The sequence below is a fragment of the Pleurodeles waltl genome, chromosome 6 (assembly GCF_031143425.1).
Source record: "Pleurodeles waltl isolate 20211129_DDA chromosome 6, aPleWal1.hap1.20221129, whole genome shotgun sequence".
NCBI classification, from domain to species: domain Eukaryota; kingdom Metazoa; phylum Chordata; class Amphibia; order Caudata; family Salamandridae; genus Pleurodeles; species Pleurodeles waltl.
In genome coordinates, this window is record NC_090445.1 from 1,254,362,633 (window position 1) to 1,254,382,586 (window position 19,954).

General features: G+C 43.1%; 1 protein-coding gene across 1 annotated transcript in view; it reads right to left on the minus strand.

Annotated features, from left to right (window-relative positions):
• The window catches only part of LOC138300789 (cadherin-23-like), an 834,147-nt gene that overhangs the window by 164,137 nt on the left and 650,056 nt on the right, over nt 1-19,954 (minus strand). The window contains exon 24 of the mRNA XM_069240562.1: nt 11,690-11,803. Coding sequence (XP_069096663.1) covers nt 11,690-11,803 — 114 coding nt within the window. The remainder of the gene's footprint in view (nt 1-11,689; nt 11,804-19,954) is intronic.

Genomic DNA, 19,954 nt, shown 5'->3' on the forward strand with positions numbered 1-19,954 from the left:
ACTGGTGAATTTTTGTGTTTTTTAGAGTTTCAAATGTTACGTTCTTACTGAACATTTCACCAATGAGGCTATTTTAACCTTTGTCTTTTTTAACATTTCACCTAATTATAACAATAAACTTTATACCTCACTCGCTACACTGCACTAACTATAACAGACCACTCTTCGTGCAATGTGTCTCACAAATTATTTTATTTGAGATGTCATAAGTGTTTATATGAATGGTATAATTTCACGCAATATAAGTGATGTAATATAGAAAGGTATAACCAGTGCATCAAGAATGTGTGAGTTACAGTTAGTGTGGCGAGTAAGATGACAACACTGGGTATGGAGGTGTGCAATTATAGTCATTTGAAGGTGGGTGTAAAATATAAATGTAAGTTATAACTCTAACTGTAGAATTTCTAATGTTTGTCTAGTTTAAGTTGTGTTTGTATAGAAAGAATAATTAATGATTTCATAACTATAACTTATCATTAACCTTTTTTTAAAATTGAATTTCAATAATTTTAAATTTTTAATAAAAATGATACAGATCCTAGTGTTGAGTGTCATTTATTAGGGTTTAATTAATTGGAGTGTCATAAAGTAGATGTGAGGAAAGTGCTGTAGAGTGTAGTGTGGTAAAGTGGAGTACTGCAGAGTGGAATAGAGTGCAGTGGAGTAGAGAGAAGTGGGGTTGCATACAGTTGAGCAAAGTCTTATACTGTGGATTAGAGTGGTGTGTCATATAATTGAGTAGAGTATCACAGAGTGGAGTGGCATGTTGTAGAGTGGTGTGTCATACAGTAGAGCAGTATGTTGTAGACTTTCATAGAGTATAGTAGAGTGTTTTACAGAGGTGTGGCATGGAGTGAAGTAGTGTGGTGCAGAATGTCATACAGTGGCGTATTGTCAACAGGGGTGTTGTAGAGCTCACTGGAGGAGAGTGTTGTACAGGGGAGTGCGTGTCATATATTAGAGTCGTATGTCATAGAGAGGAGCGTAGTGCAGTCTTCTTGAGTGTTGTACAGTGTACCACAGTGACGTATAGTGGAGGGGAATGGACTAGAGTTGAGTGTTATAGAGTGGCATATAGAGTGAAGATACATCCAGTTGAGCAGAGTGTTGGATAGTGAAGCAGTGTAGAGTGAGTATGATAGAGTGATGTAGAGTAGGATAAAGTGTAGTTGAGTGGAGTATAGTGGAGCCGAGAACATTAGAGTGAAGTAGCACAAAGTGTAGTAAAGTGTCACAGAGTGCTGTGTCGTAGAGTATAATGGTGTGCAGTGCAGTAGAGTTGAGTGGCGTAGCATACATTAATTAAAGTTTATAAATTGTAGAACCATCTTATACTGTACAGTGCAGTGACGTGTCGTACAGTATTGGATAGTGTTGTACACTATAGGAGAGGAGAGTTGCATATAGTCTGCTACAGTTTTCTAGACTGGAGTGGCGTACAGTACAGTACAGTGTTGTAGAGTGTGCTAGAGTGGATTGACATACAGCATTATAGAGTAGTATGTCATAGAGTGTCGGAGAGCAGAGTAGCGTAGAGTGGAGTAGTGCATTGGAGTTGAATAGAGCGCAGTACTGTGGCATAGAGTACAGTAAAGTAGGGTGCAATGGCATACAAAGAGTTTTGCACAGTGTCATATCGTGGAGTAGAGAGGCACAAAGAGCAGTAGAGGGTAGTACAGTGGCATACAGTATAGTACAGTGTTGTACAGTAGAATGTAGAAGCATAGAGTGGGGTAAAGTGTCAGAGAGTGTCATACAGCGTGGCAGAGTTTTGAACAGTGGAGTTTGTATCAGAGTGTTGTCCAGTGGAGTTTCATTGCGTACAGTACTGTGTAATACAGGGGAGCTGCGTACACTGGATTGTTGTACAATGGCATACAGTGAGGTAAAGTCTTATGCAGTAGAGTGGAGAGAGTCGAGTGGACTGGCGCAATGTACTGGGGAGTAAAGTACAATAATGTGTATAGACATGTCATAGAGAAAGTGGCATGGAGTGGAGTTCAGTGTGTTCGAGTAGCGTTGGTTCAAGAAAACTTATATATTGGAGTGGCGTCTCATATAGTAGAGTGGAATGCTGTGCTGTAAAGTAGTCCAAAGTGTCCTATAGTGGAATTGTGTGTTGTACATAGAGGGCCTCATTATGACCCTGGCGGGCGGCGGAGGCCGCCCGCCAGGATCCCGCCCTCCATTATACCGCTCCGCGGTCTGAAGACCGCGGAGGGTATTATGAGTTTTTCCCTGGGCTGGCGGGCGGTCTCCAAAAGACCGCCCGCCAGCCCAGGGAAAAACTCCCTTCCCACGAGGATGCCGGCTCGTAATCGAGCCGGCGGAGTGGGAAGGTGCGACGGGTGCAGTGGCACCCGTCGCGTATTTCAGTGTCTGCAAGGCAGACACTGAAATACTTTGCGGGGCCCTCTTACGGGGGCCCCTGCCGTGCCCATGCCATTGGCATGGGCACGGCAGGGGCCCCCAGGGGCCCCGCGACCCCCCCCTACCGCCATCCTGTTCATGGCGGCTTTCCCTCCATGAACAGGATGGCGGTAGGGGGGGTCAGAATCCCCTCGGCGGCGCAGCGAGCTGCGCCGCCTTGGAGGATTCTAAGGTCAGTGGAAAACCGGCGGGAGACCGCCGGTTTTCCCGTTCTGACCGCGGCCAAAGCGCCGCGGTCAGAATGACCAAGGGAGCACCGCCGGCCTGTCGGCGGTGCTCCCGCCCCCGTTGGCCCTGGCGGTAGAGAACCGCCAGGGTCAGAATGAGGGCCAGAGTGGTGTCTAGAGCTGGACAGTAGAGTGTACTGGGATAGAGTGGAGTAGAGTGTCAGAGTGCTGTAAAGATGCTACAAAAACAAGCCCTTACCTGCATCAAAAGGTAGGCAAGAAGAGAAAAACATTGCGGGTCAGGATAGGTGAAATTAGGTTCTCGGCCAACCAGCATGATAAAGTAGTACGGGTTGTAACTGTACTGCGTTGATGGGACTCACCTAGCAGCCTGCCCATATAGTTTTATCTTTGGTAAATAGAATGGGGACTTACACATTTGACTCATAAAAACAAGGTCATACCATAATTACATTCCAGGATCATGAACCTATTTCACTGAGGATCATAAAAGTAGAGCTAAATTTCTTAACATTTTATCCACTTTGTCCAGAAATTGTATCACAGTGGAGATTGCTTGGGGGTGAGCATCATTCAGAAAAAAGTCAACAGCAGCCTGTTTTATCCATGTCGCTTGTTTATCCAGAAATTGCGAAGCAGTGTTCTACGGTCATTGATTAACACCTGGCGGATGTTGAGCAAGTGTGATAAAGACTCCTGGAACAACCCACAGAAACACACTTGTTACAATTTGGGTGACTCACCCATGGGGAAAGCAAATCTAATGAGGACAAACAACCCATTTGAATGAGACAGAGCTTGGTTTTATAGTACAAAGAGAATGTATCAGTATTGTATTTTTGAACTCCTCTTTTACCGTAGCTCCTCCATACAAGGTCTGCATGTTCTCTGCTTTTGAAAGTCTGGCCATCTAGGTTAAAAGATTCCTTTTGAATGGCTTTATTTAAAATTAATTTGACTCACGGTTGAGGTAGATTTTGGTTACAAAGAGCTGCTACACCGTTGAGCGCTAAGGCTTCCACGAGGGCGAGCTTTAAGGGGTTTTGAAGCGCCAAGCTGTTCGCTGATAGCACTTCCAGCCAGATTAAGGGCCTGATTTATGAAAAGTTAGCGCCACCTTTATGTCAATTTTTGATGCAAAGGCGGCGCAAACTTACAAAATATAGTTATATTTTGTAAGTTTGTGCTCCTTTTGCATCAAAAAATAACATAAAGGCGAAGCTAACTTGTCATAAATCAGGCCCTAAGTTCTTTAGTTATCCTTCTCTTGTGGCGCATTCTGAATGCATATATTTGAGGAGGCTGGCATTCTGTATTAGAGATTGGTTGCAAAACATAAACTCCAGTCTGATCTGGGCTGCAGAGGTGTGGTGAGGGAGCTTGAACAAAGGTCTTTATACAGAACTCTGAATCTGAAAAAAGCACCAAATTCCCCTGGGAAAGCTTCTGAGCCACAGCCCAGTGTTGGAATGAGATTGGCCTTCATTATCTTCAACAGAGGCTCAAGGGTGGGCTGTTTTGTGTGTTTCAGGATAGTTTGAAAGGCAAATTGTAAAGAGGCAGTTTTTGGTTTTAATTAATTTAGGTGAATTAGGTGACTTTCTTTATTGTCCAGCCAACATCCCAGATATTTGTATTTGGTCTCTGTGGTAAAGTGACTGTTGGTTAAATGCCATGTGCCGGATTTTTGCCTTTTCCAGCCATATATCACAATGTTCATCTTTTCGAAGTTCCCCATCATTCCAATTGTGCTGTTGTGCTGATTTAGGACGTTGGTCAGCTTTGAAGCCCCTTTGTTGCTTCGTTTAAAAGGACAACATTGTCGGCGTAGAGCAAGGAAGTAATTGAATGATTTGCATCGCTGATCACCAAATCCATTGCAGACACCAGATTCCACATGAGCAGGTTGAAAAGGACCGAGGACAGTACGCACCCTTGCTCAACACCTTGTTCTATTTATATCTTGTTAGAGACTAATGAGTTATTACCCAGTTTTACTCTAGCCCATGTGTCCAAGTAATTGGATACCATGAAGAAGAGAGCCTGGAATGTCCCAGGCTTTAAGCTTTGACCAAAGCAGCTGCTTGTTGATGTGGCAATAGTCCTTACTGTAATCTACAAAGCAACAGTAAAGAAGCTAATTTTCCTTATCTGCTTTGCAACCAGCATCTTGATGGCCAATAACTCGTCAATGGTGCCTAGCGTAGGCCTGAATCCGGTTTGGTTGAAGAAAATCATGGGTCATATTTATACTTTTTGACGCAAAACTGCGGTAACGCAGTTTTGCGTCAAAAAAATTTGCGCCGGCTAACGCCATTCTGAATCGCCATGCGGGTGCCGTATTTAATCAATGACGTTAGCCGGCATTAGCCGCCGGCGCTGCCTGGTTTGCGTGTAAAAAAACGACGTACACCAGGCAGCGCCGGCGTAGGGGGATATGGGCTTGGGCGTCAAGAAATGGGGCAAGTCAGGTTGAGGCAATTTTTTTGCCTCAACCCGATTTGCGCCATTTTTTCCGACTCCCAACCCCCATAGAAATTACTCCTGTCTTAGCAAAGACAGGAGTCATGCTCCCTTGCCCAATGGCCATGCCCAGGGGACTTCTGTCCCCTGGGCATGGTCATTGGGCATAGTGGCATGTAGGGGGGCACAAATCAGGCCCCCCTATGCCACAAAAAAAAAAAAAAAACACTTACCTGAACTTACCTTAATGTCCCTGGGATGGGTCCCTCCAGCCTTGGGTGTTGGGTGTCCTCCTGGGATGGGCAAGGGTAACAGGGGGTGTCCCTGGGGGCATGGGAGGGCACCTCTGGGCTCCTTCAGAGCCCACAGGTCCCTTAACGCCTGCCTTTTGCAGGCGCTAAAAAACGGCGCAAAAGCGGCCGTACGTCATTTTTTTTGACCCGCCCACTCCCGGGCGTGAATTTTGCCCGGGAGTATAAATCCGACGCACATGCCTCGGAGTCGATTTTTTAGACGTGAACGCCTACCTTGCATCTCATTAACGCAAAGTAGGTGTCCATGCTAAAAAATGACGCAAACTCCATGGACTTTGGCGCTAGACGCGTCTAACGCCAAAGTATAAATATGGAGTTAGTTTTGCGTCTAAATTGCGTCAAAAAAACCGACGCAATTCCGGCGCAAACGGAGTATAAATATGCCCCCATATTTTTCTTTTTGCCCATACGTTCAGCTCTTTGAGTAGTAGGGAAGTTTTGCTTCAACATCCAAAAAGGCAATGAGACGGTAGCTGTCAGGGTTCAACACATTTTTGTAAATGGGATGCAATATTGATCCTTTTCAGGATGGTGTTATGGAGTCAATGGTGAGACAGATTATGAACTGCCTTTCCATTAGACAGGACCAAAACTCAATGTCCTGCTTGTATACTTACGCAGGGATGCCATTTGGGCCGGGGCACCATCGGCTCTTCTTTTCTTGATCGAGGTTGCCAATCTTTTAGCCGTGATGGTTAACGAATATTGGTGACTTAGAACTTCTTCAGCCTCAGATCTTCCCTATGTCTGACTGGGTTTGCAATAGCAGGCTTGTGAGTTGGGGCTTACTAGTTTGGTTTTGTAAATGGTGCTAATATGTGTGGCCCAATTTTCAGCAATGACATTATTTCCATTTAATTTGACATTTTGGGTCTCTCTATTGAGGTAATTGATAATGATCCAGAATTATTTTGAGTTTTTGGTTCGACAGGCCATAAACAGCTCCAACTGCAAGTGCTTTTTTGTATCTCTTTTTTGTAGCAGCAACATAGATTGTGTATTTTCTCGGGGAGAATGGCGCTAGATCCAGATTACAATGATCTGATCATTTTGTTCAAGGAACTTTTCATGATTTTTAGATCTTTTGAAATTCAAGGACGCAAAGAAATATGTTCCAGAAAGAAGTTGTTGCACAAATGGTTCCCAATTTTAAATTGTGTGATGTAAAAGGAATCTGTAATTAACCAAAGTTGATTTCTGTTTCACATATTTCTCTTCAACTTCGGAAGACCATTAAATGCGCTTCCAATTTTGATGAATTGCCCCAGAACCATTGGTCCGTAAAGTATTATGTGCGTTATTACAATGTTCTACAGTCAAGCTCTGTGGCATATGGTCAGTTTTGCAGTGCAATGATGGTAAAAGACTTAACAGCCTTGGTCAGTGGTATTGAACAGAAAGTATCATCTTAGACCGTGGATCTTTTTTGGGGAAAGCGTGTATTTGTGGAGTAAGTTTAGATCAAAGCCTTCAATCAAAAGGTGATGAGCTGTAGGGTGGGAGGCCCTATTGTCCGAGATTGGGAGCTCCAGCTCCTCTACTTCTTGCTTTTTCCCAGAGTTTGCCGGTTGAATATACACATTTAGCAGAAATAATCTGCCCATTGAGGGATTCAGATTGCAGTTCTTCACTTCCACAAATAAAAGATTTTGATAGCCGGTGGTGGGGGCAGAGGTCACAAAGTCCCAGCATGATGAAAGAAAAATAGACAGGCCACCCATTGCGAGGCCCTTGGAGGATTGCCTGGTGGTGAGGGAGAACTCAAGATAGCCTTCCAATGGTGTTTCCACATCACACCACGACTCCTGGATACATATGATGTCATGTGATGTTAAGAAAGACATATTGTTAGGATGAAGATGTCTTGAGGTAAGTTTTTTGGAGCTAAGAATGTGCCGGAATGCTGCAAAGGTTCAGGCAGAACATCCAGTTGTTCACTGGAGGCCCCCTTTCCTGATTGTTGATTGATGGTGTGACAAATGTCTCTAGTAAAAAGATCGTTGTGGTTTACAGTTTTTGTGGGGTCGATGATGGGGAAACACCTGGAGGGCTGCCCCACTAGGCAGAATGTTTGTTGTAGGTTGAAGTTCTTGCCCCATAAGCGCTTGCATGCTGGTTACGGCTGGGCTGCTGATATCTGACCTCTGGGGATGGTGTTCTAGCCGTTTCTTGAGGCGATGATTCCGTGTGAGTGGAATGAGTGGCTGCACCATTAGCCCTTCCCAATGAGTCACATTTTGGGGCAAGATGATTTGAGATGTGATCGGAGGGGGCTGGGTTTTTCCAATCAGTTTGACTTCATGAAGTAAATCGCCTACAATGGATGGTAGGCAGGAAGCTTGTCTAACAAAGTTGAACAGACACATTCTTGGATAGCTGGACATGGGTCTGAAGGGCTTTGAACATTTAATACCAAACTGCTAACAGTGGCATTGAGATTTGGATGTCAAGCTTCTTTGATTGGTATTCCAATGCCTTGGCAGTGGTATCAAGAGTAATTATTAATTGTTGAATGGAAAGAAAGGGGCTAGGCAGGGATCACTGGTCAGACCAATGGTCAGTTTGGGGTTGCTGGACAGGACCGCCATCCTTATCCAATATCCAGGGTTAAGGAGTCAGAGGCAGCTGTAGCGCAGGGAGCAACTCTTTGATCTCCACCAGAGATGGATAAAGAATAGCACTCTCATCTTTCATAAAATTGAATTTGGACAAATTGTTTTTTTTAGCCTTGTGCCTTGAGGCAAATATACTAGTTGACTGTGTGGTGCAAATAGGTTGACCTTTGAAAGTGGAGATGAGGATGACATAAGGTTTTGTGCAGGCTCAGGCGATAAGAGACCTAAGTCGGGTCCTTTTTAGCCCTTGTTTTTGCATTGAATCAGAGTGGGATTACCCCTAAGTGTGCCACAACTCATTGTCAGTGAAAATTGCTAAAAAGTAGGATTGGCTTATGGGGCATGTGAAGGAGGCATCAAGAGCATCTTCAAGAAATTATTATGGGGAGAAAAAGGAAAGAGATGAATAGGTGATGGATGAATGGCACGTCAAGTCTAGTTAGCTGCTGAAGGTGAAAGTGAAGACTGTCTTGCAGCGACAAATTCTCCAGGTTAGTCTCTCAAGGTCACACCTGGCAAGTGAAGGAGGGGGTGGCAGAAGAGCTAGCAGAGTGAAGCAAACTGCACCAGGACCTAGGCCAGCCGCCTCTGCACTGCTCCAGCTCTACCCTGGGGCAGCAGTTCTAATGCCATGACCACACTCACTGCTGATCGCTCAGAGCAAAAGGCACACTTGGGTCTGCTCACTTGCACGGGGGGGGTCCTGCAATATAACCAATAATAAATGTAAGAAATTTAAAAAAAATGTAAAAATAGGGTCAATTTCAGGTAGCTGCCTTATAGTGGAGATGGCCAAGAGTCCAAGGCAAGGCTAGGTTTGACTAGATTGACTGGAGACAGCAGGACAAGGAGGCAGCAAAGGGCAAAGAGGTGGAAAAGAAGCACTCTGTTGCACCACCGCCCTACAGCCTTCATGCCTTACCTCCAATACCTCCAGTCCCAAAAGGCCTCAAACTGCCTCCAATGAACTCCAGAGGTCTCCTGCGGCGACTAATGGTGGCTAATGGTGGTTGCTTTTGCGACTGCTGCAGCTTTACGCAGTGGGCTTCTAGGCTCTGAGGCTCGCAGGAGAGGCTGGCTTGCAAAAAAATGTGGCCAGGCTTTTAGTGTTCAAGTCCTGCCTGCTTTTTAATGTCCAATTACAGAGCCAGACAGCTGTAAGACAAAGTTTTAGGGTTACAGGCTGTTGTGGCAGGGCTGGGGCTGGGGTGGCCTGCCACTTGTGCTGGTGCAGACGATACAGGCTTGCAGCTTGCGGGAAGTGAGAAGCCACACGATTACAGGCGGTTTTGGGCTGCCGCTGTAATGCCGCAGTAATGGGCCTCCCCAACCACTGCTGTGCAAGTCTCCCCACAAGCCTCCCCGCGCTGCACTCGCTCTGCACCAGAAACAGAATTGCCAAAACCCAAGAACCGGAACAGGAAGTATTATCTCTATACAGTGGAATAGTGAACAGTGGAGTGCCGAAGAGTGGAATGGCATAAACTGAAATAACATAGTGGAGTGGCGTTCAGTGCAGTAGCATAGAGCGGAATATCACATGGTGGAATAACGTACAGTGAAGTAGCATTCACTTGAATGGGGTAGAGTGGAATAACATACAGAATAGTGTGGAGTTGTGTACAGTGTAATAGTGTAGAGTGGAGTGTTGTTAGATGAGTGGGCTACAGTGTAAGAGCTTGGAGTGGAGTAGTGTACAGTGAAGTGACATACAGTGGACTGGCATAGGCTGAAGTGGCATACAGCAGAGTTGGGTAGAGTGAAACAGCAGACAGTGGAGTGGCGTGGAGTGAGATGGTGTCCAATGTAACAACATACCATAGAATGGCGTAGAGTGAGGTAATATACACTGCAGTGGCATACAGTGGAGTAGCCTCCAGTGGAGTGGCATACAGTGAACAGTTTACTAGGGAGTGAGACATATTGGAATGGCATATAGTGCAATAGAGTAAACTGGAGTAGTTTAAAGTAGAATGGCCTAGACTGCAGTTGAGTAAAGTATAGGTGAGAACAGTGGGATACTATACAATGGGGTGCTGTAGAGTAGAATTGCACACAGTGTAGTAGCATAGAGTGAAGAGGCATAGAGTGAAATGGCATACAGAGATGTGTACAGTGGAGTGGCTTACACTGGAGTCGTGTACCCTGCAGTGGGGTAGAGTGGAACACCATACAGTGGACTGGTGTACAGTGGAATTGCATACAGTTGAATAGAGTAGTTTGGAGTGGCGTAGAGTGAAGTGGAATTGAGTGGCCTATTGATGTAGATGAAATTAGGTGGGAATGTACAATATGGTGTTAAAAGTAGCACAAGATTGCAATATGTACTACCCTGTGTTTATCTAGATTTACCAACCAACGCAGGGCCATGCATGGTGACTTTGTGTTATCTTGTAAATCTCTCTTAAGTAGTTTCATTGGCCATGAAACACCATGGGTGATGCAAGGGTAACACAATACAATAGTAAATCCGGGTGGTACTTGCCATAAAAGTGTTAAAAAATGTTGAAAATAATTTGAATTTTCTATTTTATTTTTAAAATGTTCATGGTGTAGAGGGCTAGTAGGTAGCAAGTTCAGGTTTGTTTATTAGCAAATGTACATTTTTTCTTTGTTTTTGTAACGTGCTGTATTTTAGAGCAATTTGTGTGCTACACACAGTGATTTTTTTAATTTTTGTAAATATGTAAAAATTAGAAACGACACTGCAGTACATTATATTAGTAAAATATAGTGTATAACAGTGTGTTTTTCTATCTTTTAATCATATTTTTTTTCTTTTCTTTTTGTGTTGGCACAGTGGTACCTTGTAATATTTTTTTTTAAACGTCTAAATTGTTGCAATTATTTTTGCCTACCTATTACTTCTTTCATTAATTGATAATAGGTAGAGAAAAATTATATAACTTACTACCTGCCTGTATTTTACGCACTAACCCAGAACATAGCCAAATTGGACCAAAAACAACATGGCTGCCTTTGATCTTTGTAAAGGCAGTCATTAGCCAATCAGATAATGCCTCGTCTTCAGCATGTAATGGAGTATTTTTGCAAATTTTCTACAAATCTACAGCAACGACAGATAGAATTAAGTTTTACATCCTTATAACTTAAAATAAAATAAATATATTTTTCCCCATTGCTTCACGCTTAGATCACCCCTGGGGTGGTGTAGGCTGTTCACACATTCCCAGGTTTACAAAACCTTCTAGATATGCGTCAAAATCAATGGATGACATGTTGGAACACCCACCCAACACTAATGGGAATGCCTACCTGGTGCAAAGTAGGGCAACGCCGTGACTTGCACCGCGTTGCCTTACTCCATATCTACAAGGCCATAAAAAGCCACACAAAGTGGCTTTACGTGGCCTTGTAGCTACGGGTGTGCAGCCTAAGCCGCTTGTGCATCACAAACAGTGACACAACCGCGGCGCCGGCCGCTTGTAAATAAGCCCCTAAGTGTCTTCTGAACTTGAAGCACCAAGCGTGGTTAGGAGACAGAGGCTATGGTCTCGTTGATCAGTTGAATGTCTTCACAACTTTCTATGAGTCCATTTTTCATATTTTGTATTAAGCGCTCTTGGAAATTCTATTTTTATTGTGTAAAAATAAATTCTACATGCCGAAGTAGATGACTGCTACAAAGACGGAATTAACATAAGATTCAACTTACAGGTGGTCTCAAGAATATTGGCTCATTGTCATCAATATCGTCAAGGGCTATCTGCAGCGGCTGCATGGTCTCGTAGGGAACAGGCTGACCCAGGTCATAGCCTACAACGATCAACTGTAATAAAAATGAAAGCGTGAGTTGTAGTGTGGATAGATGAAACACTATTGTGGAAAGCTCAGTTACTGTATTAACTATAGTTGAGATACCTGCTTCATTTGTAATATTAAATCATCATATTAGCAAGAATAGTACCGCTCATTATAGCACAGTTTAACTAAAAATAACTTCGTGGACCTACAGTCGTGCCTAAGTGATTAGGCGTTCAGAGTTTAGGTGCATTTCATAACCTTCAGCTGTCCAATAATATCTGCACAAAAGGAACAAAATGGTGAATTAAAATGCATGTTTGGCACAATAAATTGAAGATAAATGATAGCAGAAAAGTTTTGCAAAGGGATTGACAGGAATTTTTCCACCACAAATATTTTACAAAAAGGTAGCAACATTCTGTGTTTCTATAGCCCTAATTGGCTGTATTGGGTCAAAACAAGGAAACGAGTATTTCTTTTAAAATAGTTTATGTCCTAATTTGCTAAATATGATATGTGTAAGACGTATAAAAGGTGGAGGAATCGACAGATAATTGTTCAAGACACAGTCGAAAATTATTAATGATAACAATAATAATAGTAATAATAATAATGTAACAATCAGCAGTTATATGGCACGTGGTATACCGTCTGATTAATTATTTAACATTTATTTGGAGAAGTGGCGGGCACAGAGGGTCTGCATTTCACCCGTCCCAACAAAAAAACGCATGCTTTAAAGGAAATAATTTTACAATCCCCTCCACCCCAAAAAAGGGCTCACAAGATTAAACAAGCATTTGCAATGCAATGGGTCTCGCATTTGCTCGAGTTAGAGCTATTAGCATTGTAAACTCCTAACTGGACTTTCCTTGCCAACTAAAATAAAAATTTAAAGTAACACAGTTTCACATAAGTGAGCCGATTCAAAGTGCCACGGCATCAGTGTGAAGGAACACAAAAGGAAAACGTTTGCTCGCAGTCAGACAAATCGCCAAAAGTACAATTATCTATGTAATAGGGGTGATGTCCAAGGCATTTACTAAACCACCCCAAGGAGGGACGAACGTAAAGCATTTACCAATGAAAATAAAGGATTTTTTAAGGGAAATCCCATGAACGAGTGATAGTGATGGGCGTGCGGTGGGCATGGTTAAAAGCCCAGATACATACCAACACATCGGAAAAGCAGGGCTTGCGCACTGCTACCCTCAACCGAAAAAATTACCCAGGCCACGAGTGCTTGCCTCACCCCCCACCCAAAAGAGACAATAAGCACTGGTTGAAAAGGTAATGTCTTCGATCAACCAAATGGTACAAATCACACAACTTAGCAAAGACTGTTTTCCTGCCCCAATACTACTTGCCCGTCTCCAGAATCTTAAAATGTCCTTCCCGAGATAAAAAGGGTCTGCAATATTCTTGGACAGTGCAAGTAAACATAGTACGGAAATGAGGGTGTGGTGTTGGCTGACATAGATACTACTTTACTGATAGATCGTACTCCCCTTAGGTCAATCTTGTTTCTTTCTTTCTACACTGAAAAAGAGCAGGGTGACTTGATCATTGTAAGAAGAGGAACAGTGAAAGCCTGAAATTACAAGTGTCACTACAACATTGCACGTGTATTTCATCATCTGTAGCATCCCTACCTCGATCTAATAGGAAGTTTTCTAAAGATAAAAACGGTGAGAGAGATAGGCAGCTAATCATGACACTCAATATTCTAGCCAAATATACTATTAATCATGGTTTTATTAAGCTGAACCTCATCAGTTCTGGAGATGTAGAAGTATGAAAGGACGCTCACATAAGACATTTTTCCATAATATCCAAAAAACATGGCTGAAAAGCCATACAATCTTTGCATGATCATTGAAAATGTGGGGAAGAAAGCACCATTCTCAAATACAGGAGATCACCCAAAGGAGAATTGGAGGCCCGTTTGGCAGGGTTAGGGCTATAGTGCATTTTCAAAGGCTTTACATGAAGAGCTGAAGATCCCTGTGATGTAGAAAAAAGATTAAAATCCTTCTAACATCCAGGGTGTTGAAAGTGCTCAAGGTCTTTGAAGCAGTAGATGAGAAAATGGTTGGATAAAAATGTCATAGGGCCTGAGTACAAGTTTGATGGTCTCACTGCCATTCCGTTGCGGCAGTGGTCCCAAGTACTCCGTGGACTCAGTGGTCTTTTACCCGCTGAATTTAGAAGTCACCGCTGGCCCAGCAGTGGTGCTTCTGACAGCAGAGGACCAGCATAGGATGTGGTCAGCAATTCAAGAAATCTTTTTTGTATGTGTTGATGCAGGTGTGTACGCCTTTACTAAATATGTGTAAAATGTACAAATATGCATGACATATGTGAAAAAATAGCTGGTATGATTTTTTTTCCATTGCTGGAGTCCAGTCCATATATGCTCTTGCCAGTCAATGGGAGAAAAGTGTGAAACGTATTTACCTGGATTTCAGCCCCAACAGGGTCATTTTCTTCAGGATCAAGTTGCTTCTGGATGAAGGGGTCCACATTGGACACCGAAGCCAAAAAAGAAAATGGGTGAATTTGCACCCCATTTTCTTTGATTCCACCATCTTGAAGCAGGTGGTCTTCCCGCCACAGTCGGCTCGACAGAACGGCACTTCTTAGTCCGCATGGATTTCCCCACGCCGACGACTAGGTCGTAGGCGAATGGCTGGCAGAGTCAGCGGGACTCTGGCGGTCTCTCATTCAGCAACCCACCAGCATCATTAGTTCAGGGGGTGGACCTCCAAGTTGGTGGCTGTGGAATCCGATGCCATTTCGACAGCAGTACCCTTTCTACCAAACCCGTAATCAGGCCCATAGTTTATAAACTAAATCAGAAAAGAGGTGGAATGAACCTCTTCATTATGGAGATTTTCAGAGGAAGGAATGTGCAACTGATTATCCTTCAAGCCAACACAATCTCAACAGGAACAAGTACTTCGAAATCTCAAGTTTAAAGGCATCGGAGACCAGTAGCTCTACGGATTTGTGAGCAAAAACTGATATGATTTGGTGCCACATATGATGGCACGGCACCCCTCAACTGAGGTCCTTCAAATGGCAGGAGGATGCTGAAAAGTGGACATTGAAATATTTTGCAAATTTATATATGATGACTTTTCAGAGATGGCTGGCCCTCTATCATACTACAAAGCTGCACAGCTCCAAATAATTAATGACTATATATTTGGGCCTGCTGGAAAATCAGCATACCGAGTAAAATTATGGGCCATGAAAACATTTCCCAAAAACGCTACATATATGGAGGTAATTTCCCCCAAGGTATTTCCCCTGCAACCAGAGTGGTCCTCGATATCAGTAAAGCCTAACTCTCTCAGGTACAGTGGGCGAATAAAACCACAGGTGGGGCAGCACCTTTTGTGTTCTCCCAAGTTGCAGCACTAGATTCAATGAGTAGGACCAACTTCGAATCTTGTCCCAAGGGGACGTAGCTGGTCCAACACAAAGAAATTAAATCCTTTGATGGATTTAGCCTGATTCACTCCCACGTTTTCTACTATTAATAACTGAGATACGTTATAACAAAAAGTCTCACGTTTATTATAAAGGTACCGGAATACAGCCAATCTGAACCTAAAATCAGTACCTCCCAACTGCCGCGGAGGGAAGGGATAATCGCCATATACAAATTACTCATTATTAACACCCCTGATAGGAGGAGAAGCATGGGACAGAAACATAGGCCCCTTGAGAATGAGAAGTTGACTTTTCCACTGATGAGGCACAAAGAAGCAGCTGTATCTACCAAGTACTACCTGGTACAATTTAAATACCCTTATAAAATATATTTGATCCCACAACATATATGGCAGATAAACATAGTTCTGATCCAACATGCCTTATATGCTAAATGGAGAAGCGAGCGTTCCTGCACATGCATGGGGCTTGTAGGATTGTCCACTTCTTCTGACAGGCATTGATTAACACTACAAAATGATTTTTAGGTAATCCAACCGACTTAAACCGTAAAATGGCCTTGCTAAACATGTTAAACGATGAGGAATTCAGCAAAGTGGAAACATCACTCTTAAACTTGGACTGGTATTGGGTTAATACCACGAAGTTGAAAGCTAGCCCTGACAATTTCTGTATTCACAAGCTGCATATAAACAAAACTAGGGGAGGTTCACAAAAACATTAAACATGCGGGGGGAAACGGTCCCAATAGAAATAAGATGTGAATTAAAGGTGGAGCACTAACATGGTGGCATGATTAGAATCATACTCGTTAAAAGAGCTCTGTATGGATGAAAGGAACCCAATAAATGGCAAGTCGCACTCCCACACATTTGGTTGTGATGATGTGCGACCTTATTTGTTCAGAAATATTGAAGAATATAATTATCTTGCCCTTGTTTGTGCTGTTGTAATAGAAATGAAAAATGGCAAATATGGAATTATTAAAATATATAATAATGGCAGCTCAGAAAAGAGAAATGAACTCAATTTCTAAATTTCTGTTTGCACCTTCCTCTTCTAAACATGATGTGCAACATTACACCTAGATGGGAACAGCTCACAGAGAAATGAATAAATATATCGTACTTTTAAGTTGGGTAATAAAGCGCCTGAGTGCCCAGTCACAAATCAGAAGAAATGCTTCTCTTGAACTGGTCCCTCATACAATATTTCCTGGTTGTCTTCAGGAACCAAGTGATTAATATCTGAGTCTCAAGGAAAGAGGAATATAATAGGGCCTGTTCGGAAGATAAAAAATAAGGAAAGGGGCGGCTTTTGGGTAGTGCAGCTTCTTATGGGAGGGGAGGAGGCGCTGTATTTAAAAATAACTTATGGGTTAAAAGCAGGACAGTACCTTATGTGTAAAGCAGTTTTCCGGCAACAATAAATGTCAAGATAACGCTGGTGATTAATGTTCCTGCTGGAAAGAGATGGAGTTTTGTCCAGTAGCAGTTTTGACTCATCATAAAGTAGTGCTTAGGGTTAATATCCCTACTGGAAGGAACGTAGCCATGTAGACCACAGAAGTGAAAGTTAATGAACTATGAGCAGTGCTATAAAAAAATGAAATGCCTGTCTGAGAAGGGCTATGGGACGATGAGAGTCACTGATGGAGGGTGGTGGCAAGGGAATTCGTGGAGAAGAGGGTCATCGGGCGTGCTAAAGAAGAATGTTGCACTGGGTGCCACCAACACTAACGCCGGCCCTGATAAAAAGGTTGGTAGATCTGTCTTTACTGGCAAATCCAGGAAGTCAATATCCTGAGCTGCTTCAGAGCAACCGAAAAACATCTGAAAAAATTGGGCAGTCACAACCACTGGCTTAAACAAAGGATGAAAGACCATTGTTACAATCTGTTCAAGAACTGTCTCTCTCACAGCTGATCAGATACTATGTAGCTCTGTTCCGTACTATCCAGAAGGTGATACATTTTAATTTCCCATTGTTCTTAAAAGCAGCATATCATCTGTAGTTAAACTACATCATTAAAAAACATAACCAATACCATGTTGTGCTGGTCCCACATGTGGGAAACATATTTGAGCCTGCTCAGTCAATCACTTGTGGACACCTGCTAGCAACGTGGATGGCCCAATACTGACATCAAGTAAACAGTTTCACAGCAACAATCCATAAGTCAGATGAGCGATTCCTTTTCTGTTGATGTAAACGATTGCTGTGGTGTTACAGGTGGTTAATACGATATTCGTTCCCGCCTCACCTCCCCCCCACACATAACCTGCCTTGCTTGCTAGGAAAAAGGAAAATATTAAACTCAGTTGATGTGATTGATATTAAATTTATATAAAGCATTAATACTCCGAAGAGGCTTGTGTTAGGAATACACAGTTGTATGGATAAACCCAGTGTCAGGTACACAAAGGAAGTGTCGTAGTTTGGACTCTTGCCTTGGGCAAGACTGCTGGTTTAAGGATGACAGTACTTTTGTTTGTAGGCGACTGCGTCTTTCCTACAACAAGTTGCAACTGTTATCCCAACCTTACCGGCTCACTAGCAGCACCTCACCAGACACGTAATAGTAAAAGGTGATTTATGGAAGCCTTTTACGCATGGACTCAAAAATAAGACATCTCAGGGATTGTCGTGGTTAAATGGAGATTACCCTTTTCTCACAGATATATTATGTCTCATACAAACACAAGCAATGACACAGATGCAGTAAAGTTATAATAGCTTTTTATTTAACATAACTGCAATTTGCAATTAGTTGCATGGACTGCAATGATTAGGATAATGAATATAGCAAGCAACAGTATTGTGAAGACAAGAGTCATTGTTACGAAGACCCCCACCATTTTGAAATACATAGAAAAGATATATGAGATGTAAGATGCCCTAATACCCTAATAATAAAAGGCCTAACCTCCTACCTAAAGGAGCGCTGGGTTTGTTAAACCTAATCTGCCAATGCCGTGTCCATGAGAGGAGCCCCCAACCCTCGTTACCTTGGAATGAGGTCTCTATCTCAGACTTCGCAGGGACACGAAGACTGGGTCAGCGTCAAGACGACTGCAACATCGATATCAGCGATGGTGGCGATGCCCTCTGGTCGGAATCCCTCTGATTATCTGTCTAAAGTGTGATGTATTTATACAGACCTACAAGGTCCCCTGACGTAAGTGTATTCCTAAACAATAGATAACAGGCATGCTTGGGACGGCAATTAATATCAACAATCCCTCGAAAGTATAGAGAGGGAAAATCCCTAAGTGTGAACACCTACTGTTTGTCTTTGGTGCTTGATCTTGACACCTTGGGGCGGTGACACTGATAATGTAACTCATAACAAGTGGCCTAACTATAAACAAGGCAGCCATCTTAGAAGAAATAAATAATTAAATGGGCTAAGACAGAGCATGCTAAGTAGGTTAAAAGTCACTAGGTGACAGGGGCACTAGTCTACAAGCCAGAGGCTAAGCTAACTCCTGCTATCCCATTAAAACGAACTAGGATTCACTACACCCTCCCCATTGCCGTAACAGGTGTGATGAAGGTACAGGAACCCAAATGCTAAAAAATGTGCTATTGAACTAAAAGCTAAATGCTAAAATAAGCACAAAAAAAAAAAGAAAACATTCACCTGTGTTAAAAAATATGTTAAAACAAATCCCTTTAAAAATGTCAACTATGACAAGTACAGCGTGCAACAGCAAATGTAAATTGAATTGCATAATTTGGAATCAGGAAATGGCAAGTCAATTCATCAAATTATGTGTTATACGCAAGATCTTGAAGAATGTCATCGAAGTCACCAGTCAAGGATCTCAAAAATGAGTCCACATCGTCCGAAGTTAAGTCTAGTGCTGGGCGGACAAACGGATCCACAGAGCAGAAGTGAGCCGTATTTCCTGGTGTATCGTTACTCGTTGCAATGTCCTCATCCATGGTAGATCTCACAACGGAAGGCTCACAGGTGGCCTCGCGGAGCAACCTCAGTCTCAAGGGGCATGCCCGTGTATGAACCCTCATCGGGGACATCAGCAGTTCGTGGTCCACAGGAGATGTCGGTGCAACAGCAAGACAGACCATAGGCAGATGTTCAAAGAGACACCATATGCAGCGGAATACTGGTTGTATACACCAGAGAAGTGGCCAAAATGACAACGACCAGTCAGACTCCAGTTCCACCAGCAAAGGTGCACCAAAGATCCGAAACATGCGCTCACGGCACAGTGGAGTTGGCGGGAGCGGCTCCATTGCTCTGTGTTGCTGGAAAGAAACAACCACTGCGAATCAGAAGAAATAGCAGTAGTAGTCCGCCAAGCAAAGCCAAAATAATTGGAAAGCCACCAAACACACTTGAAAAGAGAGAAAGGATGGCTGACGGGATGACTCCAAAGACAGTCTGGAAGATGGACACGAAACCAGACCCGACAGCCTTAAAGAAATAAACAATCCCAGTTGTGCTCGAAGCATTGAATATTCTGGATACCAGCTCTCCAAAGTGTTTGGGGAAATTGGTATTTAAAAGGGATTGTATCTCGGCTGATGATCTCGCAATCTGGAGAGCATACGTCTCTTTTGCGGATGTCAAGGCGACCTGTTTCTGAAACAATAGCGCCCTTAGCCTACTCAGCTTGTCATAGTTCACATTAATAGTATCTATGTGAGGCCACATGTCAGATACTTTCATCTCTCGTGTGGGGGGAAAAAA